This window comes from Boleophthalmus pectinirostris, unplaced genomic scaffold (assembly GCF_026225935.1).
Source record: "Boleophthalmus pectinirostris isolate CB_2022bp ecotype Guang Dong unplaced genomic scaffold, ASM2622593v1 HiC_scaffold_14, whole genome shotgun sequence".
In the NCBI taxonomy this organism is placed as follows: domain Eukaryota; kingdom Metazoa; phylum Chordata; class Actinopteri; order Gobiiformes; family Gobiidae; genus Boleophthalmus; species Boleophthalmus pectinirostris.
In genome coordinates, this window is record NW_026571047.1 from 27,305,961 (window position 1) to 27,328,387 (window position 22,427).

The following is a 22,427-nucleotide window of genomic DNA, read 5'->3' on the forward strand; positions in this document are numbered from 1 at the left end:
GTAACTGATCAGATCTATGTAGCTTTTTTTTTTTTTTTTACACTCAAAGATGCTTTACAGTGCACCACTTTCATATTAGGCCATGTGGGTGAAGTGTCTTGCCTAAGGACACAACAACAATTTTTTGCCACTGGAGCCCGACTGTGGCACCTGTTATTTCCAGTGGTCTCCTGTCCAAGCACTAACCAGTCTTGCATAGCTTCTGAGACTATTGCTACTACTACTACTACTACTACTACTACTACTACTACTACTACTACTACTACTACTACTACTACTACTACTACTACTACTACTACTACTACTACTACTACTACTACTAATACTACTACTACTACTACTACTTAACAATAAAAATGCCCTTGCACTTCACTGGTTTGCCAAAGCATCTTCCCAAACTTTTTCCAGTAACAGTAGTTGTACACTGCTTATCTCTCACATATCACTGCTACTACTACTACTATTAAAACTACTACTACTACTACTACTACTACTACTACTACTACTACTACTACTACTACTATTACTACTGAAACTACTACTACAACTAGTAGTTCTACTTAATAATAAAAATTCCATGCACTTCACAGATTTGTCAAAGCATCTTTCCAAACTCCTTCCAGTACTAGCAGTTATACAGTGCTTATCTCTCACATATCACTACTCCTACTCCTACTCCTACTACTACTACTACTACTACTACTAGTAGTAGTAGTAGTAGTAGTAGTACTACTACTATTTAATAGTAAAAATTTCTAGAACTTCACAGGTTTGCCAAAGCATCTTCTCAAACTTCTTCCAGTCCATCAGTAGTAAAACACTACCACTAATACTACATCTTCTACTACTACTACTACTACTACTACTACTGCTTGTAGTAGTAGTAGTACTACTTAATAATACAAATTCCTTCAGAGGTTTGCCAAAGCATCTTCCCAAACTTCCTGCAGTCCATCAGTAATAATACACTGCCTCATATATCACTACTATGTCTACTACTACTACTACTACTACTACTACTACTACTACTACTACTACTACAACTACTACAACTACTACTTAATAATAAAAATTCCAAGCACTTCACAGGTTTGTCAAAGCATCTTCCCAAACTTCTTCCAGTCCATCAGTAGTAAAACACTGCTTACCTTTCACACATCACTACTACTACTACTACTACTACTACTACTACTACTACTACTACTACTAATACTACCACATACCACCACTAATACTGCTACTACTATTCCTCTATATGCCCATTACCATGTCCAGGCCTGCAGCTCCTTGTGAGGTTGATCCAGGTTTAATTCACTGTGGGAGTCAGTACATGTGTGCATGAGTATGTACTGTACATGTATAAGCTGTACTGTATGAGGCTTTATAATGTTTCATGTGAGAGCCACAGGCAGCTGGAGCAGGGAGGATTTTCACTCTAACTTTTATTAAAATCACACGCAATTATTATTTCCATGTGCTCCAGGAATACAACATCCTCCATAGAGAAGAAAGAATGAAAACAAATGTACAGCTTTAGGAAACTCAAACCAGAGAGCATCGCGTACAATAATTTTACCTGACACTGAACCAAAATATGACTGGGGTGCCTCTTCACTAACAAAAACATCAAGATATCAAGTATTATTATTATAAAAACCTGGGGACATGTCATTGTTCTGCCTGGAATGTTCCGCAGTATGACATTAAACAGATCTACCTTACATTTATTCAGTTACAGGTGGTTTTAAAGCTCAAAAATACCTAGAAAAACAAATATTCTGACTGTGAGCGGGGTCGCCTCTCCACAGATCTGACCGTTAACTTGGTCTGGTTTAGTCTCCAAGACGGGCCCAACACCAGAAAAGTTACGCATTGCACCTTTAATTAATACATATTTATTTATAAAGCCCTTTTTAAAACACGGTAGATTAAAACACGATACAAAAAGAAAACGAAGACAGACAGAGATCAATTAACAGAATAATCAAAAGTAGATAAATACATGAATAAAATAAAATAAAAACTAATAAATTATTAAATCAAGTAATAACCAGTTAAAGGACGGCCAATTGATATGAAATGTTTTAAAAAGTTCTGAAATGTAACTTGGTGCAAGACCTAAAACTGATCTGTAAAATCTTTAAATAAATTCTAAAATGCCATTTTGGCTACATTCAGACTGCAGGGTTTAATGCTCAATTTGGATTTTTTTGTGAAATCCAATTTTTTTTGTGAGGTCGTTCACATTTCCAATTAAATGCGACTCCAGTGTGAACATTAAACGCCCCAAAAGTGTCCCTCATGGTGCTCAGGGTTTACGGAAGTCGCCTAAACTCCGGGCTTGTCTCACAAAATACGGTCCAGCTCTTGGTCAAATGGACAGGTTACACGTCCACGGTCGCTTCGTTTGTTTGAGTCTTTAGCCGACTTGTATTTGGCTCGCAGATGTTGGAGCCAAGACCGCCTGTAGCCACGCTCGAATATTTATTTTGGTAATCATTTCAAAAACCGCCCGGTACCCTTCCAATTTCGCCTGAATACAGCGATCCCCCCAAACATGAATTAACTCGCTAACCTCATTGACGAGACTCCGAGCCTGACGTGTAGGTGGGATGAATGTGACCTGACCGTTCAGACTGAAGTCGCATGTCAAAAGATCAGATATGTATCGGTTTCAGGAGCACATATCCAAGTGTCCTGGGTCGCATTTGAAAAAATCAAATCTGTGTCGTTCAGACTGTCATTAAAAGATCAGATACAGGAGCACAGGGGCGAGAAAATCGGATTTGGGTCACGTCAGGCTGCGGTCCGATCGTAGCCTTTGTTGTTTCCATGGAGATGTTATCGACTTCTCTAGAGTGTTCCACAGTAGACCATTAAACATACTGTAAATTGTTTTTACTTAATTCTAGTCTTTTTTATGCTCAAAACGCTAACGAAAACCCTGTGATTGAGCTTGCCTTTTCTCAGATCTGACTTGTAACTTATCCTGCTGGCACTGAGTTTAATGCCATACTGTGGAACATTCCATTCAAAGCAGTAACATCTCCATGGAGACAGGAAGCTGGAGTAAGTTAAGAAAACATCAAGTTCAAAAGATGTCATTTTTTAAAATTTCATTTACATTTACACAACCCATTTTAAAGCCACACTATGTAACTTTTCTCATGGAGGATCTGTCAATTGCTTTTCTCCTTGGAGATGTCATTGCTGTGTGTGGAATCTGGACCAAGTTACAGGTCAGATCTGTGAAGAGGCCACCCAGCTCACAGTCAGAATGTCTGTTTTTCTTGGTATTTTTGAGCTCTAAAACCACCTGTAAGTGAATAAATGTAAAGTAGAGCTGTTTAATGCCATACTGTGGAACGTTCCAGGCAGAGCAACGACACCAACCAACAAAAAAGTTACACAGTGCACCTTTAACGAGCTGACATAGATGGACACACATTTGCCAGTTGCGTGTGTTTGGATGGCAGAAGGAAGTGAATTTAATCCAACCCAACTTCACTAAGCACTTGCTCTATGACTTTAACAGTCTCTAGACATTTCAGAACAGGCAAAACTCTTGTGGCGTTTGCGGATTTGCCTGTCAGGTCCACTTTGACTGAATCTGTGGAAGAAAAGTATCTACGGATTAATGTGACAAACAGATGCGCGCTGGAGCTGGAGTAACGGAGTGGACTGTGGAAGTGCAAAATCAGACAGAGCTCCAGAAACAAGTGGCTTTAAAGGGCCGCTGTTTTCTGATCTATGTTATAATGTTGTTTCCTCATCACAAACAGACCTGGAGTTGTGTTTTGTTTCATTCACACATGTTTAATTGACAGAAAACACTCGTATTACTCAAAGTTCCCACCTTATTTAAGAGTTTCTGATTCCATTTAGATCAGCATATGATTTACACCACACTGAACAAATGTTTTAATGTTCCTACTATTAAAAAAAGAAACTCGCAGAGCATTTAACTTCAAAGCCCCAAATGAAGGGAACAACTTGACCTCCTCATTCTGATCAATTACATCGATCCACATCCACACTAGTATGTATTCAAGTCGTTTTCGTTGTGGATGCAGTGTTCGTTCACACTCTAATCAGATAGAAAACTGCCCCGGAGATGGAACAATCTGGTGCCGTGATCTCCCACGAATCCGTCAGAGTACAGATCTGATCAGGTACTGTGTGGACACCTGAAAACGCTGATGTAGGTCTATGTGCCGTGAAGTAACTCACCGCCAAAACACTAAGAGGCTAGAATATATGTCCGTTCACACATACAGTCTGCGTGTACGACCTGCAGACGTATAATCTCTGAAAAGTTTCACATGAGTCATCTCCAACACGACAGAAACGCAGAACAGACTCACCATCATCAGCACATCCTCTGCCACAGAAAGAACGCTCATATTCCAGTCGTGTCCAGTTGAGTCGTGTTCTTTAGTCCGACAGAAGCTAAACTGCAACAGCGCACAATAGCGAGCTGTTTTTTGAGCGCTTAGTTTATGCAAGTTGGCCATGCGGTTTTCAGTTTTGTTTCTGTAAAATGTAAACAAATATGCTCAAAGATGTGTGGATAGGGAAGGGTTGCGACGTAGATCGTTTCTGATACGGTGATACAATGATACAATGATACAGTGATTCGTTTCAGTGTAAACGTAGTCTTCAAAACTACCGCTTTATGAAATCACAAGGTGGAATAGAGCATTTTGAGCTTTGAGGATACCAACAGCATAATCCTGGATTGCTCAAACGTGTGAAAAAAAGGAAATGCCTTTAAAATTATGCTTGGAGATTGTGATAAATAGTAAAAGATGATGAAAGGAAATGATGATTGTGAAAATAATATTAGTTAAATATAGTGACTAAAAATGTTTATCAAAAATGGGGGTGAAAAAAAGTAAGAAAGAGAGAGAGAAAAGGAATTTAAATTATAAATTGGCCAAAATATCAATGTAAGGGGGCCTAGCGGTGTGTTTATACTGCACTACCACATTACTTTTGTTTTATTTAACTAAATTTTTGTCGGGTGTGTGAATGAAACATGTGTGACTGTTTTTTTTATGAGGTAACAACATTATAAAAACTTAAAAATCCATTTTGTGTAATGTAGTACGTTTAAAAGAACTTTTTTTTTTTTTTTCACGTAATTAAAGGTTGTATAGAGGATTTTCCAAGGAACGAGAAATCCAGCGACTGTTTGTCCTTTTTCAAATGTTGCGCATGCGTGAAACCCCCCCCTCCCCTACAGCTCCTACGTAGAAACGCCTTCCTCCCGCCTCCTCTTTACGCCAGAAACAGGTTTGTTTACAGCCGGTGCACATGACTTGTAAACAACTAACTACAGTGTTGGTTAGGCAAGACGGAGAAGTGAGGAGCGGGGGGAGCGGGGGTGCGGACATTTCGTTCGCGGACGAGAAGTGAGGAGCAGGGGAGAAGAGCGGAGCAGGGAGAGGGAGAGAGGAGAGGGGAGGGGGCGCGGAGATTTCGTGCCCGGAGAAGTGAGGAGCAGGGGGAAGAGCGGATCGGGCAGCGGGGACAGGAGCAGGAAAGGGGTGCAGAGAAGGTTGCGCGGAGATTCCGTGCGAATGAACTAGCTACAACACGCAGCAGCAAGCGGACTCTTTCTTTGCCTTGAAAATTACGTTTTCAGACATAGGATATCGCTTTCGTGTCCTGAAAAACGTTTGTCTAACTCTTGGAAATAAAGTACGTTTTCATAATAAGCAGAAGTTTCCTGTCCAGGAGTAATTTGTGGACCAGTGCGTCAGTCTTTAGACCCTGCGTCTGCTTCAGTCGCGCCATCGCTGGAATGAATCTACAAGAATCACCTTAGTTTGGCTTCGCTGCTTTTCCCCTTGTCTTCTTCTTTCAGCGACCTCAAAAAACGGACTTTCTTTTGCGGCGAACTGCTCCTGGATTCTTGTCGCCATTGCAACAAACTTTGTGCGAACTGCGAGGAAGATATAGGTCAAAAAAAGCCGCTAAGAACTGTTGCGTTGGTGGAGTAAACAGCGTCTGTGCGTCTTGCGTCTGTGGACTGCGTGACAGGCGTACGTAAACCACGTACCGGCGGCGCGCAGGCAAGTCAGTTACACTAGAAACGTAGGGAGATTGATTGACAGCCTGTCAGCTCACAGATAACGAGGCAGTGTTGTTATCTATTGGCAAATGTTTAGCCCCACCACGTCCAGAGTTGATGAATTTTTATTCTCTTTTTTTTGGTCATCATAATTACAAGGCTACTGCACCTCTATAATCTATCATTGACAATTTGAAACAAAAAAAAAATCCTCCATACAACCTTTAAGTAAAATTTGTTATGCTCCAGTACTGATATATTGTGAAAGCAGCTTGGTTGAAATAAGATTACTGTGTACTGTTTGCATGGAGAGTACTTTTTTTAATTACTGTCCTCAAACCAGGATGTAAGGCTGGTCCGCTGTTAGCATGCTAGTTGTTGTTAACATTACCATGATTGCAAAACTCCTCTTTGGCCTCTGAAAGTTGTGAAAAGCTTTTATAAACTCATTTTGTTGAATTATTAGGATGCTCCGAAATGAGGAATAATTTTGGACCACTGCAAACTGTTTTAAATGGACTAGTTCTGGTTTTCACATTTTTCAGACATTTGGTATATTAAACAGACCCAAAAAACATGCACTGGTCGAGCATTCCTCCCCAAAAAATCTGATGCTCGGCAGTTCAGTCCTAAATTCAGCCAGTGCACTGTTGGGTCCTTTGGCAAGACACTTCAACGATTAGTATCGCATTAAACGGTGAGAAAGGTTGTAGATTCGAAAACGTTTTAGTGATGGACCGAAAGCAGAGAAAGAAAGTAGATAGAAATTAGGATTATTTTGTATTAGTGGTGTAACTATATCCAAGTCTCACGATACGATATCGTCACGGTATGAACCTCTCGGTACGATATTTATTGCGATATCGTGGGAAAGCTCACAATATGGAGGCGAGATTCACGATTAGGGATGTAACAATATTCAAATCTCTCGGTACGATATTTATTGCGATATTTTGTGGAGGCAAACAAAACGGTGAATATGCTACTTTTTCCTCTTAAAATGCATTGACGAGACTTAATTAATCAAAAAATATTAAGATTTAATGGTGCTTGTAGTCTTCATCTTGTAGTCTACACTGAAATAGAGCAAAGGATCATGGTCTATGTAGTTCCTCTGTCTTTTTTTTAGCTATTGTTGCACCATAACTCTTAATTTAAGCAAAGAGACTTGATATATTGTGATGGTCCACAGTATTACTGTGAGAACTTTGACGATACAACATCACGATATTTGGTTATTGCTACATCCCTACTTTGTATGAATAAAATCACTGTTTTCAAAAAATGTCAATGACAAAAATACTAAAAGTTCAAAATATCCTAAAAAGTATTACTTGTGTGAGCTTTAAGCCATGTTATCAAGTTGTTACTAGGAGGTGTGCATTGCCTTGAGTCTGACGATACAATACATATCATGATATGCATGTCACGATTCGATATATCCTATTATATCCCGATACTAAAACATAGGACAATATATTGCGATTTATCAATAATTATTTCTATTAATACAGTCAACTGCACCTTCACAAGAACACAATTGTACGAAACATAATTTATAAAAAGGTTTAAATCATCAGAACAGCGAATGTAAATAATGAATTTTTGTGAAAAGTATTATTTAAAAAATTGATTCGGATGCATTTTGAATTGATTTGATTATTGTGCGATGAAATGTCACTGAATTGATTTTTTTCTTACACCCCTTGTTGTTACCTCGTCTAAAACATACCTGGAGTTCTGTTTTGTTTCAGTCACATGCATTATTAGACTGTCTACATCTCCAAAGCTCAAAATGCTCTGTTCCACCTTGTGATGAAGCGGTATCTTTTGTTCAGTAGAGATCAGCAATTCCAGAGCTAAAATTATGCAGATGATTCTAGTGAAGGGGTATGGAGTTTAAAACACAATGGAGCACTTTAATCCATGTATAATTCATTCATTAGTTTTTCAATATAAAACCAAAAATAAGAAAACCTGGATCAGTCCTGGTTCAGTCCGTATGTGGTGCAGAAGTCCGGCATCTCAGTCACGGAAGTCACGTAAACGGGACATGGCCTATTCTTCATTTAAACACAAAATCGAAAACTTAAAAAAATAATTATTATCCATTTTTTTTCATTTTGGTTTTGGAGATAAATAATGAAGAAAACAATTGTTTTTTTCTTATTTTTGGTTTTATATTGAAAAACAAATGAACGAATGACACACGGATTATCTTTCTGTATCACCACATGACATCGCAAGGTCGACTGTTTTAGGTTCAAGAGAAGAACTGGATACAGGACTGCATTTGCAAAGTTGTTTAAAATAACAAAGAATGACCAAACACAAAAATCCAAACAGAAGTGAAATTGATAATGACAAACGAATAAGGATGTAACAGAAATATTGTGATACTGTATTGCCAAAAGTCTCACAATAATATCGTGGGCCATCGCAATACATCAAATTACAAGTTTCTTTGTAATTCGATGTATCGTTATGGTGCAGCAACAGCTTAAAAACAGACAGAACTACATAGACCATGATCCTTTGCTCTGTTTTAGTCCAGTCTACATGAAAAAACAGCTGTTATTAAGCATTATTAAAGCTTAATTATTTGGTTTATGTCGAGAGAAAAGTAGCATATTCACAGTTTCGTTTGCTTCTGCAAAATACAGCAATAAATATCGTCCCGTGAGATGCATATAGTGAAAATATCGTATCGAGAGATTTGGAATACAACAGAAAGTAGAACTCAAAACACACACACGGCTAGAGAAATACAAAATAAAACCGGGTCAAGAATAATAAAATAATTCAATGAAAATTAACACCATGATAAACTGTGCCTAAATATGTAGAATTTGTCTGTGGCGAATGAAACAAAACACAACTCCAGGTATGTTTGTTGCGAGGAAACATTATAGCATACAGTAAATCATAAAATAGTGTAATATGGGCGCTTTAAATGAATTTTAAAAAGGCAAAATCAGGTAAAACTGTCCCAAAAAGTCCGTATGACATTAAACATCTCCTCCTTACCTGCAAAGATGAATGAGCCTGTCTGTGTGTTATGTTTGATATGAAAAAACAAGTTGTAACTGTAATCTATCATCCTGCTGCTTTACTTAAACATATGCTCTCTCCATTAGGACGCCGCTTCTGTCTGTCTGTCTGTGTGTTTGCTTTTCGGTGGTAAAGTCCATAGAGTCTTCTTCTGTCTCCTCAGGTGAACTGTTACTACCATGGAGAGGTGGAGGGACGCCAGGATTCGGACGTGACCCTCAGCACATGTGATGGGGTCAGGTAAGTCTATATGTATTTGTCTGTGGCTGAGTTTCAGATGAAATTACAGAATTCTATAGGTCTAAGTTATTTAATAGAGATGGGCAACTACAGATTTTTGTTGTAATACAGCATGGTCAATAATAGAAATGATTAGGTTGTTCCGATACTGTTACTGGTATCGTCAAAAGCTCCGATACCGCCCGTTTTTCCAGTATTGGTATAGGCGATGTCTGTCTGTATCATGTCAGTCGATCGCATCATTACTTCTGCACCACAGAAAATGTAACATTTAAACAAACTTATAAAGACGACTGAGAAGACTGAACACAAATGCCCCCAAAAAGAAAATCATATTTTGCAGATTACAAGCTGTGAAATATGCAGCCAAAAACGGTAATGAAGCAGCAGAAAGACAGTTTGGAGTGAGCGAGAAACTTGAGACACCAGGACGGTGCACCTCAACTTTCCTGAAGTCACTGGATGGATGGACAAAGCCTGGACTTCAGTGACACTGAAACCATCCTGTCGGGATTCAGAAAGGCCCGAATAATTTTAACTGGAACTGATGCTGAGTCTGACGACACAGAAGAGGACACGGTGCTCCGTTTACCTCCAGAGGTCGTGGAGTTGCTCAGAAGTGACACCGAGGATGAAGAATTCAATGGATTTAGTGATTTGGAGTGAGATGGAGAGTTTGGTAAACTTGTTCTGTTTTCAAGATGAAATGTCGGCTCCTGGTCTCTGATTTTATAAAATATATTTCCACCAGAAAGTGTGACTTATAGTCCAGTGCCACTTAAATATGTTTTTTTTCTTCTTCATTATGCATTTCTTGGCCGGTGCGACTTATAGTCAGAAAAATACAGTACTCAGACCAAATCACAGATCCAATACTATGTATTTTTGACAAAATGGACCTGTGGATGTGCGGGCGGCTGCTGTTTACCTCGGTGTCTAATGTTACCGTTAACACACAGACTAGGTTAGACCATGGACACATAAAACATGCTAATAATGACAGAAAATACATTTGTGTTCCCTCTTCGATGCCTTCATTTAGCCTTTAGTGTGAACGCTCAACCTAGTTGAAAAACTGCAGCCCGAAAACAACGAAACAGTTAACTGGGACTTTGCTTACTCTGCATAATTGTCATGTGCTCCGAGGAGGGTCATCTTTTTACAGGCCTCACTATTGGTTTTTGTCCATGCACTGCGGTAGAAAGTAACAAATTAGAAAAGTATAAATGCTTAAATCAGCACTACTCAAAATCTAATTTATTCCATAGATTTTCTGGCCTTTTAGTAGATTTATTTATTGCTCTTGTACTGTAAGAAAACTGAGTAGCCTTAGTCTACTTCTTCACACTATGTGGTATCAAACTGGTATCGGCATCGGAGAGTAAACTAACATCAAAGTATCGGTATTGGATCGGATCCCCCAAAAATTGTATCGGAAACAACACAAGGAATGATCAGGTCCTGTATTTGGGAATTTACCTTTCAGATATTTCATGGCAAAATACAGTGTACTTCTGTTTTTTTTCTGTTTTAACAACTTTAAATAATATCTCTTATTTAATGATACATCATTTGATTTGCCCATTTGGAATCTTTAATATCTTTTATCAGTTTGCTGGGCAGGCTCAGACTTGGGTCCTTGTGAGTTGAGCACATAGACTGTTTATATAAATGGACTGATACCAGTGAGAATTCCAATGGCTAACTTTTTTTTTCTTTTCTTTTTTTTTTTGGCATATATACATACAAATTATTATAATATTGCAAAAAAAAAGAGACGACAACTTCACATCTCTTTTCAAATGCAGAAGTCAGTGAATTTGTTTATTTTATTAAGCAGTTTTAGATGAATATTCTGATTTAAAATGTCCAAATTATAACGCAATGATCCACGGGTGTCATAGATTATAACTATAGCAAACACAAGCACAATATAACTACGTTCAGACTGCAGCCTGAAGTGATTTTTTCAGATTTTTTCACCCCTATGTGACCTGTATCTGATCTTTTAATGACAGTCTTGAATGACACAGATCCGATTTTTTCAAATGGCCACTTGGATATGTGCTCCTAAAACCGATACATATCTGATTTTTTTACATGCGACTTCAGTCTGAACGGTCAAAGTGCATTCATCCGATCTACTCGTTATCAACAAGACACAAACGTCACTATTCTGCGCTGAAGTAGGCGAAAATTGTTAATGAACTCCGTGTCACTGAAGCGAAGCACATCACCACTCACCACTCTTGGCTCCGTCTCCACATCCACTCCTTCTTTTCAACGGACGTCGCTGCCGCTGCCCCACAAAACACCACGGCCAAAAACCTCGTCCTTCTCCTTCTCAATCTCCTCCTTAAAACAAGTAAGTTGTTCATGTTCTGGCTCCGGTACGAGAGAAACTTTAAAATCTCCAGGTGCTCAATGCTCGCGTCCATGTTTGGACAACTTCTGTAAACACAGAGACGCTCACTGCGGTTGACGTCGTCGTGTCTCCAGTGCACATGTGGGACACTTTTGGGCCGTTTAATGTTCACACAGGAGATCACATACAAGTCACATTTAATTGAAAATGTGAACGACCTCGCAAAAACATCGGATTTCAGAAAAAAATCTGAATTGAGCGTTAAGCCCTGCAAGCCTATGTGTTCCTTAAAAGCGCACAATTTAACTTTTCTGCCTGTCTCCATGGTGATGTTATTGCTTGACCTGGAATCTTCCACAGTACGGCATTAAACATTTAGATCTCTATATTCAAGCTGGTCCCACAATGGAGACAATACACAGTGTCCGTATAAAGTAGTAGTAACTTTTCGATCAATACTATTACAACTGCATGGTGATTTACTTCTTACTTTCTACTACTTCCAGTCAAATTATCCATAAAAATTACAGTATTATATTGGTTAAATGACATTAGAAAATCTATTCGAACTGTCATTAAAAAGCCCAAAGGTGCACCTAAAGTCTAAAGTCCCAAACCCACAAGAATTCCACTGAAAACAAGTGAAGTATTGACCACCCAAATCTCCATTAAAGCCCAATTTCCTGTGTGTGTTTCTGCTAAGTGTGCTCTGAAACCCGAGCCTGGCCCCAGAGCAGGTGATAACTACATTATACGCAGTTTGTAACGGGAGATACTGGAGAGGCAAAACACTAATCCATTACAGTCTGGAAATTACATTCTGCTCGGGTTTAAGTAAAGTTTAGAAAAAAAAAAAAAAGAGGGAAAAAAGCCACCCTGAAGAAGCAGCAGCCATTTAATTTAATCACAGCGAATGTTTTGGTGCAAGAGGAAGTAGGTAGCTTATTTAGACCAAACAAAGGTACAATTTCTCACAATAGGCTTATGTACTACGGTAATTGAGCTTTTATTGATAATCCAAGATGCTGTATTTGCTCCAAAAGTACAACGTAAAGGTGCATTGTGTAACTTTTCTGATGAGGAGATGTTACCCATTATGTTCAACAGTATGACTTTAAAGTAATCTGTCTTCTGTTTGACCAAATACAGCTTGAAAAACATAAATTCTTATTGGGAGTTGGCTGCTTTTCCAGAGATCTGACATGTAACTTGGCACGGTGGTGGCAAAGATAGATCTGTTGAATGCTATGCTGTGGAACATTCAACTCAAATCTGTTACATCTCCATGGAAACAAGCAGGTGGCTAAACCTACTGACCCATTCTTACGATCGTGAATTTTATTTAAGAGCCCATATTACGCTAGATTGATTCATCAGCCGGTTTCACTTCGTGGAAACCGTCTGACCTCGCAGCATTAGGATTCGTTTGCTTGACTGTCAGTAGCCGGGTGCTTTTTTTATTTAATTAATCGCTGCTATTTGGTCGTGACGTATGTAATGCGCCAAATCTCGTAGGAAGAAGAGCAATAACGTCTTTCCCCTTGATAAAATTCACTTAAAGGTTGTATAGAGGATTTTTTTAAGGGAAGAGAAATACAGCGACAGTCCTTGTGCGCATTCAGAATTACTGTTGAAGTTTCCTGTCTAGAAGTAATTCAGCGACTAACACATCAGTTTTTAGACCCTTCGTCTGCTTCGGTCGCGCCATCGCTGGACGAGATCTCCAAGAATCACCTCAGTTTGGTTTTGCTCCTTTTCCTCTTCTCTTCTTCTTTCAGCGACCTCAAAAACGGACTTTCTTTTGCGGCGAACCGGTCGTGGATTCTCGTCCGCCGTCGCGACAAACTTTGTGCGAAATGCGAGGAAGCGACAGTTCGAAAAAGCTTCTAAGAACCGCTGCGTAAACCACGTAATCCCTGCGCTCCGACGAGTCAGTTATACTAGGGAGTTTGACTGACAACCTAACAGCCAATAGAAAATGAGGGAGCCTTGTTTTCTATTGGCTGATGTTTATCTGGCCTCACTACGTCCACAGTTGATAGATTTTCGTTCTTTTTTTTTTTTTGGTCCTCATAATTACAAAGCTGCTGCGTCTCTGTAATGGTATTTTAATCTTTCACTGACAGTTTGAAACAAAAAAAATCCTCCATACAACCTTTAACATTCTCTTTGTTCCGGTTTTAAATCCTCAATCTCGGGAATCGTTGCCAACACAGAATATCTGTCTTCGTCTACATCCATCTCGACCTCTTTGTTTACTATGTTAGTAGGTTCTTTTTTCAGACCTAGAGTTTTGTTTCATACCTGACAGTTTCGCCTGCTCACTATAAATTATAAACTATAAGCTGGGACGAGGGGGCTTTTTTACTCTCACACACCTGGGATACTGTCCTGAGGAAGTCGGACTGCAGATGGCGCTGTCGTCCTGCCTCCACCGGTAGGAAGACAGCGCCAAAACCTGTATAAATCAGCTGACCGGACACGTCACAGCAACATCACGTGATCACTCTGAGGTAGACCGCAGTGAGCAGTCGAAACTGTCAGGTATGAAACAAAACTGTAGGTCTGAAAAAAGAAACTAATAACATAAAATATCGGAAGACCAAATTCCACAAAAGGGACACAGACAGATGCTTGAGTTTGATGTCATGACTTCACAGCTCTTCACTGATTGGTCAGTGTGTGGTCTACAACTTCTGGTTTTCTTGCAAACCATCTAGTGTATTCTGATTCCTGACGTAGTCGCTGGAGAAAAATGAAATTGAGCGGAGGCACTAGGTGGCGCCAACCTGGCCAATATTACACTATTTTCTGTTATAATGTTTCCTCATCAAAAACATATGTGGAGTTGTGTTTTGTTTCATTCACACATGTTTAACACACAAATCCTACATACTTACTTTTGGTAATCAGCTCATCCAAGTTGTTTTTTCAGTTGAAGAAGCAGCTTGGATGAGCCGCGAAACGTATTCGACCAAAATAAACTTTTGTCCAGTTGACAAACTGAATTTTCTCCTCACCATGATTCTACCTGGACGACTGAGGGATTCTTCACACTGACTTTTGGTAACACTATTTCAGGGTGCACTTATTAACATCTAACTACCTGTTAATTAGTATAGTTGTCGATGTTAATTTGTCATTAATTAGTATATATTCAGCCCTTATTAATAAATTAATTCCCTATAAGCTTATTCTGCTATTAGTTAGTAACATTCACAAACACTTTCCTATTAATAAACTCCTTATTACTGCTTATTAGTTTGATACTAGGCCATTTTTGTCCATGAATTATGAGTCTAATAAGCTTTTGGTAATAAGCGTGTTATTAAGGAGGAATAGCACAAGAAATTTAGTTTTTACTTATTTGCACTTAATAAATTTATCTTACTCTTATGTAATAAAACATTCTCTAGTAGGTGTTAATAGAGTCCAACTAGCCATGAATTAAGTTAAATTTATTAAGTTATCAAGTGCACCCTAAAATAAAGTCTCTCTCAAATGGAAAACACTCTGTTCCACCTTGTGATGTCATGCGGTAATACGGGAATCGCTCCACTGTGTTTTTAACTCCATACACCTTTTCTTCAGAATCGTTTGGATAATTTCTGCCTGTCTGAACTGAACTAAAGGTTAAATTTAGCAGTCAACTTGAAAACTACAGCTTCATGACATCACAAAGTGGAACAGAGCATTTTGACTAATAGTAATAATCAAAGTGTTACTCAAACGTGTGTGAATGAAACAAAACACAACTCCAGGTATGGTTTTTGCAGAAGTTACAACATTATAACAGCTCACAAGTGTCGATTTTGCGTAATATAGAACCTTTAATTATTAATTTTAACTTTCTGCAAATAGTTTCACACTAAATCATGGCAAAGTTAAACCAGACGTATACATAAATATTTCACTGGGAGATGTCTGTTGATTTCGGGTTGCAGCAGAGGAGCAGTGAGGAGAATCTGTTATGACTTTTTAGAGTGAATCTTGTGAAATAAACATGAGAATCGAGTCGACTCATAACTGTTGAACTCTGCTTCAAATCAAACTTAAATCATATCAGATGTTCAGATGCACTTACGTACTTATCCCGTGTGAGGTTTTACAATGGGGTTATGACTCTTTGGTTACACGTACAAGATGAGTGGGGGTCTTATCTGAAACTAACGCTCTACTGTTTTACACGTGTAGTTCTCAGCTTCAAGCCCTGATATGGAAAACGCCAGTGTTGGATGAAGTGCTCAATTTTGTTACTTAAAAATGCTTTGTGTAACTTTTCTAGTGAAGTGTCAGTCACCAGTTGCCTCTTGGAGATGTTTTTGCTTTGGCAGAATGTAGTCAAGACCGCACTAATCGAGATCGAGACCTGTACGAGACCACAGGGTCCCGAGACCAAGACAGAGACCTCTGAGGGTCGAGATCGAGACAAGACCGAGACTTTTGAAGGCCGAGACTCAGACAAGATGGTGGCTTTTAAGAGACAAAACTGAGACAAGACTGAGACTTTTAAAAGACAAAACTGAGACAAGACCGAGACTTTTAGAGGCCGAGACCAAGCCAAGACCAAGACTTTTAAAGAACAAGACTGAGACAAGACCGAGACTTTTAAAGGCCGAGACCAAGCCAAGACCAAGACTTTTAAAGAACAAGACTGAGACAAGACCGAGACTTTTAAAGGCCGAGACCAAGCCAAGACCAAGACTTTTAAAGAACAAGACTGAGACAAGACCGAGACTTTTAAAGGCCGAGACCAAGCCAAGACCAAGACTTTTAAAGAACAAGACTGAGACAAGACCGAGACTTTTAAAGGCCGAGACCAAGCCAAGACCAAGACTTTTAAAGAACAAGACTGAGACAAGACCGAGACTTTTAAAGGCTGAGACCAGCCAAGACCAAGACTTTTAAAGACGAGACTGAGACAAGACCGAGACTTTTAAAGGCTGAACAAGACTGAGACTTTTAAAGAGACAAGACCAAGACTTTTAAAGACGAGACCAAGCCGAGACCAAGACTTTTAAAGAACAAGACTGAGACAAGACCGAGACTTTTAAAGGCCGAGACCAAGCCAAGACCAAGACTTTTAAAGAACAAGACTGAGACAAGACCGAGACTTTTAAAGGCCGAGACCAAGCCAAGACCAAGACTTTTAAAGAACAAGACTGAGACAAGACCGAGACTTTTAAAGGCTGACACAAGACTGAGACTTTTAAAGGCTGAGACGGCGACAAGACCAAGACTTTTAAAGGACGAGACCAAGCCGAGACCAAGACTTTTAAAGAACAAGACTGAGACAAGACCGAGACTTTTAAAAGACAAAACTGAGACAAGACGGAGACTTTTAAAGGCCGAGACCAAGCCAAGACCAAGACTTTTAAAGAACAAGACTGAGACAAGACCGAGACTTTTAAAGGCTGAGACAAGACTGAGACTTTTAAAGGCTGAGACGGCGACAAGACCAAGACTTTTAAAGGACGAGACAAGACCGAGACTTTTAAAGGCTGAGACTGAGAGACCAAGTTCCATCGAGACCAAATTGAGTCCATCTTTGTCAAAAATGTCTACATTTATTTGTAATTTTGTTATTTTGGCACATACATATTAATGTTTTTTTATAAATTTATCTCAATTTTTTCACTGGTCAAGTGTCAAACTTTAAGACCGAAACAAGACCGAATCCAAGCGCCTTCAAGACCGAAACAAGACCGAGTCCAAGCACCTTCCAGACCGACAAGACCAAGTCCAAGCACCGAGAAGTCCGAGACATGACTGAGTCCAAGTGCCTTCAAGACCGAGACAAGACCGAGTCCAAGCACCTTCCAGACCGAGACAAGACCGAGTCCAAGCGCCTTCAAGACCAGGTCCAAGTGCCTTTAAGACCGAGAAAAGATAGAGTCCAAGTGCCTTCAAGACTGAGAAAAGATAGAGTCCTCGCGAGTTCAAGACGAGACCAAGACCCCCAAAAAAAATGCTCTCGAGGCCGGTCTCGAGACCAAGACAGGTCTTGAGTTCTATGACACTAGCAGAATGTTCCACTGTATGGCATTAAAGTCTTATATCATCTTACATTGATTTAATTATCAGTGTTTTATTGATTTATCAGAAATACCTTGAAAAGCATGCATTTGAAATTTGAGGGCGCTCCCTCTCCACAGATCTGACCTGTAACTTAGCCTGGTGGTGTCACGTACTTGTATATATGGAGATAGATAAATAATGCCATATTGTGCAACATTTAGATGAAGACAAGCAGGTGGCAGACCCTCCACCACAAAAGTTAAACAGTGCAACTTTCAGTAAAAGTACCGATTTGAAGTAGCTGTTTAAAAATGTACTTTAAGAATAAAAAATAAAAGTATTTTGCAGAGATCTCTAGAACAATTAAAGCTGTAGTGATTTTGATAAAGGATTTCGCTGATTTTAAGTTATTTCTAAATTTTTCAAGTTGTTTTTGTGTATTTGCTCAAAGTTGAGACATGAACTCAAATGAAATGTGTTAAAAATAAGCCTCAGCCATTTCTTTCTTTCTTCTCTTTATCCCCAGAGGCTTCCTGTCTCTCGCCGGCCGCTCCTTTGTCCTGGAGCCTTCCTCAGACCACAGAGACGGAACTCACCTGGTGTATCCCGCCCAGCACCTGCACCTGTCTCTGGGCACCTGCCTTCACGAGGGCCTGAACCTGACCTCTCCCATCTCCACAAACTCCAGCCACACGAACCGAGAGATGAACCAGGGAGACGTCTTCAGAGCCTTCAGTACACGGGTAAGTTCTACTCAAGTTACAATTAAAAAGCTGAAATTATAGGCCTGACATATATGGAGTTATCATTCAATACATCATTTTTGGGGCTCAGTATTTATTGTGAATACTTTTTCTTTGTACTTGTGGGGAACGTTTTGTTATTTTTCGCTTCTCTGATCAGATTTGAGTTAAATAAATAACTTCTATGACTCATTTTAGAGACAAACCCACAACTAAAGTGTTTCATTCTGCTGTTTATTTACTACAGTTTGTGTTTTTAAACAATACTGTACATTTACAATATTTTTGACATCCAAATTGTGATGTCATGAAGAGGTAGTTTTCAAGTTAAAAGCTACATTTTACTTTTTCTTCAGTAGATATTGGCATTTCCAGGGCCGAAATTATCCAAATGATTCTAGTGAAGGTGTATGGAGTTTAAAAACACAGTGGAGCACTTCCTGTATTATCACATGGCATTACAAGATGGAACAGAGTGTTTTCTGTTTGAGAGAAGAGCTCAGCCGAAATATGCAGGTTTTGTGTGTTAAACATGTGTGATGGAAATTTATATTGTGGAAAAGATTTTTCTCAATCTCTCTTTGTGTAAATAAATGTGATTTCTACCTGAGATCAGACCCCCAAAAGGAAAATATTGATTATGATTGATTAAATTAAAATAGTGAGTTTAGTTTATCTTTTAGAAACACATTTGGTCTTGTAACTAAAACTCATTTGTAAAAACAGCGTTAGAAAGACTCGTCAATGTAAACACTTCTGTTCCCTTTTGCTTGCTGATCTTGTCAGGAAGTGACAAATGCACGTGAATATGGATGCAAATCAGATTACCGTAAATTTCGGACTATAAGACGCTACTCTTTTCTCACACTTTGAACCCTGCGGCTAATAAAACGATGCAGCGAATATATGGACGGATTATTTATCAGTGAGTCGATGGTGAGATTTTTGCGACGGCAGCGTGACTCAACTCAAAAAGACGACAAAAGCTTTCAGAGGCGTTAAAAGCAGATGGCCCGAACTTGAAAACGTTCTTGAAGACGTGGACACCTGCGGCTTATATTCAGCCTATATATGTACAGTTTTAAAATTTTGTTAAAATTTAGTTGGTGTGGCTTATATTCAGGTGCACTCAATAGTCCGGAAAATACGGTAAGCATATTTGGCCACACCTCAGTAGGAGTCGTCACCTTTTCAGTTTGAAATGTACATTTTCTGGTCATCTCAGTGGATATAATCTTGGCTCTTTGTAAGATTTGGGGTCTAATGTGGTAGGGACATACTGCTGGGGAGGAGAGGCCACGTTTAGGCTCTGTCCATATCTGCTGTAAAAAGAATAAACCTTTAAGCTAAAGATGTTCATTTTATCTTAGGTACTTTAACTTCTTGGGTTCTTTATAAAGCGACAGTTTTGAAAATGACTTGCAGCAGGAGCCGAAACATGTCAACAGGGTAAATACACTTTACTGTATTGTCTTTAAAAAGACCCCAAGAAGTTACAGCATAAACCTTTGTCTTTGGCTTCGCAAATTGATTAATTATTTTTTCTTCAAGAGATATACAATTTTTCCCACACCACATATGTGAATGAAACAAAACACAGCTCCAGGTCTGTTTGTGATAACGAAACAACATTATAACAGATCAGAAAATAGCACATTTTAGGCCCTTTAAAATAGGTTTTAAAACATGCATAATGTGACTTGCACTTTTTATATGTTATTATTGGACCATTCACTGCATTCAAACATCATTTTACACAAAAAAATGGAGGCGAGGTGGGTGAAGTGTATTGCCCAAGAGCACAATGGACTGATATGAATATTAATATTTATAGAGGTAACACTAATAATTGTAAATATATCACGTCAAATACATTCTTGTGGTGGAATTCCAGTGTTTTACCATGGAAAGCACTCCATTTATTCACAATATTTTGCTTATGCTTTGCTTCTGAAACCAAAATTGTATTTAAATCTGTTTATTTCCAGTAGCCTATCATTAGAATCGCTGCATATTTACAGTAAACCCCCCAAAATATTGCGTTTGGTCCATCCACAGGGGGTCCCAATCCAGCGTATCAAACCTAATTAAATAAAAAGGATTGTAACGTGGAAATATAACAGACTTCTTCCCACCTCTTCATGTTTTCGCGATGCAGATGGAGTTAAGTGGTGGACTTTATTTGACATTATACTCCTCGCTGTATTATTCACTGTTAGCTCTTCCATTAGCACAGGGAGACTCTGGAGGCTGGTGGGAGGTGCTGCATGTTAACCGTCCATTATCTCTAGAAGGGGTCTCGGTCTATAAAAAGGGTGCCAGGTCAGGAGACATAAAACAGCTTTTAGGGCACTCTCCTGCGCTCTGTGCCCTTAACACGTACTAACCACACAGGGAATAAACGTAAATCTGTAGAGGCAACCGAGATTAAGATGAAGAGAAGAATGTGTTGAGAAGAAACACGCTTGTTAAGGACATAAAACCGCGCACAACAAGATGGACACTCGTAATCGTTGAGGGTGTTAAAAAAAAATCGCTAGAATTCACGGCCTGTGGACCAATCAGAGAGTAGAAAACAGTGACACCAACTAGGAAAGCAACAGCATTCGATATAATATAAACAAAAATAAATCTGAGCTGTAAAACATTGAACTAAATAAAGTAAAACACTGTACTGCAATTTATTAAAATGTGGTGTTTCATGTTAAAGGTTCACTATGTAACTTTTCTGTCTGCCTACATTTTTGTTTCCATGACGATGTGATTGCTTTGCTTGGAATGTGTCACAGTATAGACATGTCAAACTCAGGCCCAGGGACCAAATTTGGCCCACGATATAATTATATTTGGCCCAGGAGATTATATCAAATATGTATTAGAGCTGCCCGAGATTATATCAAATATGTATTAGAGCTGCCGTCGGCTATAGACTATAGAGACATTATTTTTATTTAAAATGTTGTTATTTTATATTTATATTTTATATTTTGCTTGTTCTGGATTCAGTGTTTAAGCAAAACTATTATTAAATATTTATTTTAATAAGAAAAGGTTTAACATTATATATCTCGAAAGAAGAAAAAACATGCAGATGTTATTGAAATTTGTCAATAAATACAGTATTTAGTTTGGCCCACGACTTAGCCCCAGTTTTTAATTTTGGCCTCTGTGATTTTGAGTTTGACACCCCTGCACTATGGTATTTAACTTAAATATCTCCATGGAAACAAGCAGGAGATGCCACCGGACCAAGACACTGGTCAGATCTGTGCAGAAGACGGCCCGCCGACTGTCGATGTGCATGTTCTCTGAGCAATAAAACACCCATAAAACACCCACACCGTGAAACATTTCAGACAAAGTAACACCATCCCCATGGAGACAAACCCTCTACCCGAAAAGTTACACAGTGCACCTTTAATATCATCAGTTCAATCAAGTGTTTATATTTTTCTCATTAGTAGAAAAAACCCAAATAAGAGTTCTTTTTTTCTGAGACTAACGTATCGAAATCAAATGTATCGAGTCTTGAAAATAAATCAGGAATCACCAAACTTTTTTCTCTGGGGGCCACATTATCGCTCCTGACTGTGGTGGGGGCCGGGGTCGGGTCGGCCGTATATAACAGAATTGTTTACATATCTTTTTTTTCTACACTTTCTTTACATATCAGACAAACTGCACGGTCCTCACACTGAACAAAAAAATAATCGGTCGTCCACTTTTCTTTGAAAACTCGGGACTCACTGTCAAGTTTTTGTACTTTAAAGGTTGTATGGAGGATTTTTGTTTTGTTTCAGATTGTCAATGATTGGTTAAAATAACATTACAGAGACGCAGCAGCCTTGTAATTATATGACCAAAAAAAAAAAAAGAATGAAAATCTATCAAATGTGGATGTAGTGAGGCCAGATAAACATCAGCCAATAGAAAA

General features: G+C 38.9%; 1 protein-coding gene across 1 annotated transcript in view; it reads left to right on the top strand.

The window, feature by feature from the left end:
* LOC110163799 (disintegrin and metalloproteinase domain-containing protein 12-like) overlaps nt 1-22,427 on the top strand; it is a 333,462-nt gene that overhangs the window by 161,691 nt on the left and 149,344 nt on the right. Inside the window, exons 5-6 of the mRNA XM_055149921.1 lie at nt 9,291-9,367; nt 18,277-18,493. Coding sequence (XP_055005896.1) covers nt 9,291-9,367; nt 18,277-18,493 — 294 coding nt within the window. The remainder of the gene's footprint in view (nt 1-9,290; nt 9,368-18,276; nt 18,494-22,427) is intronic.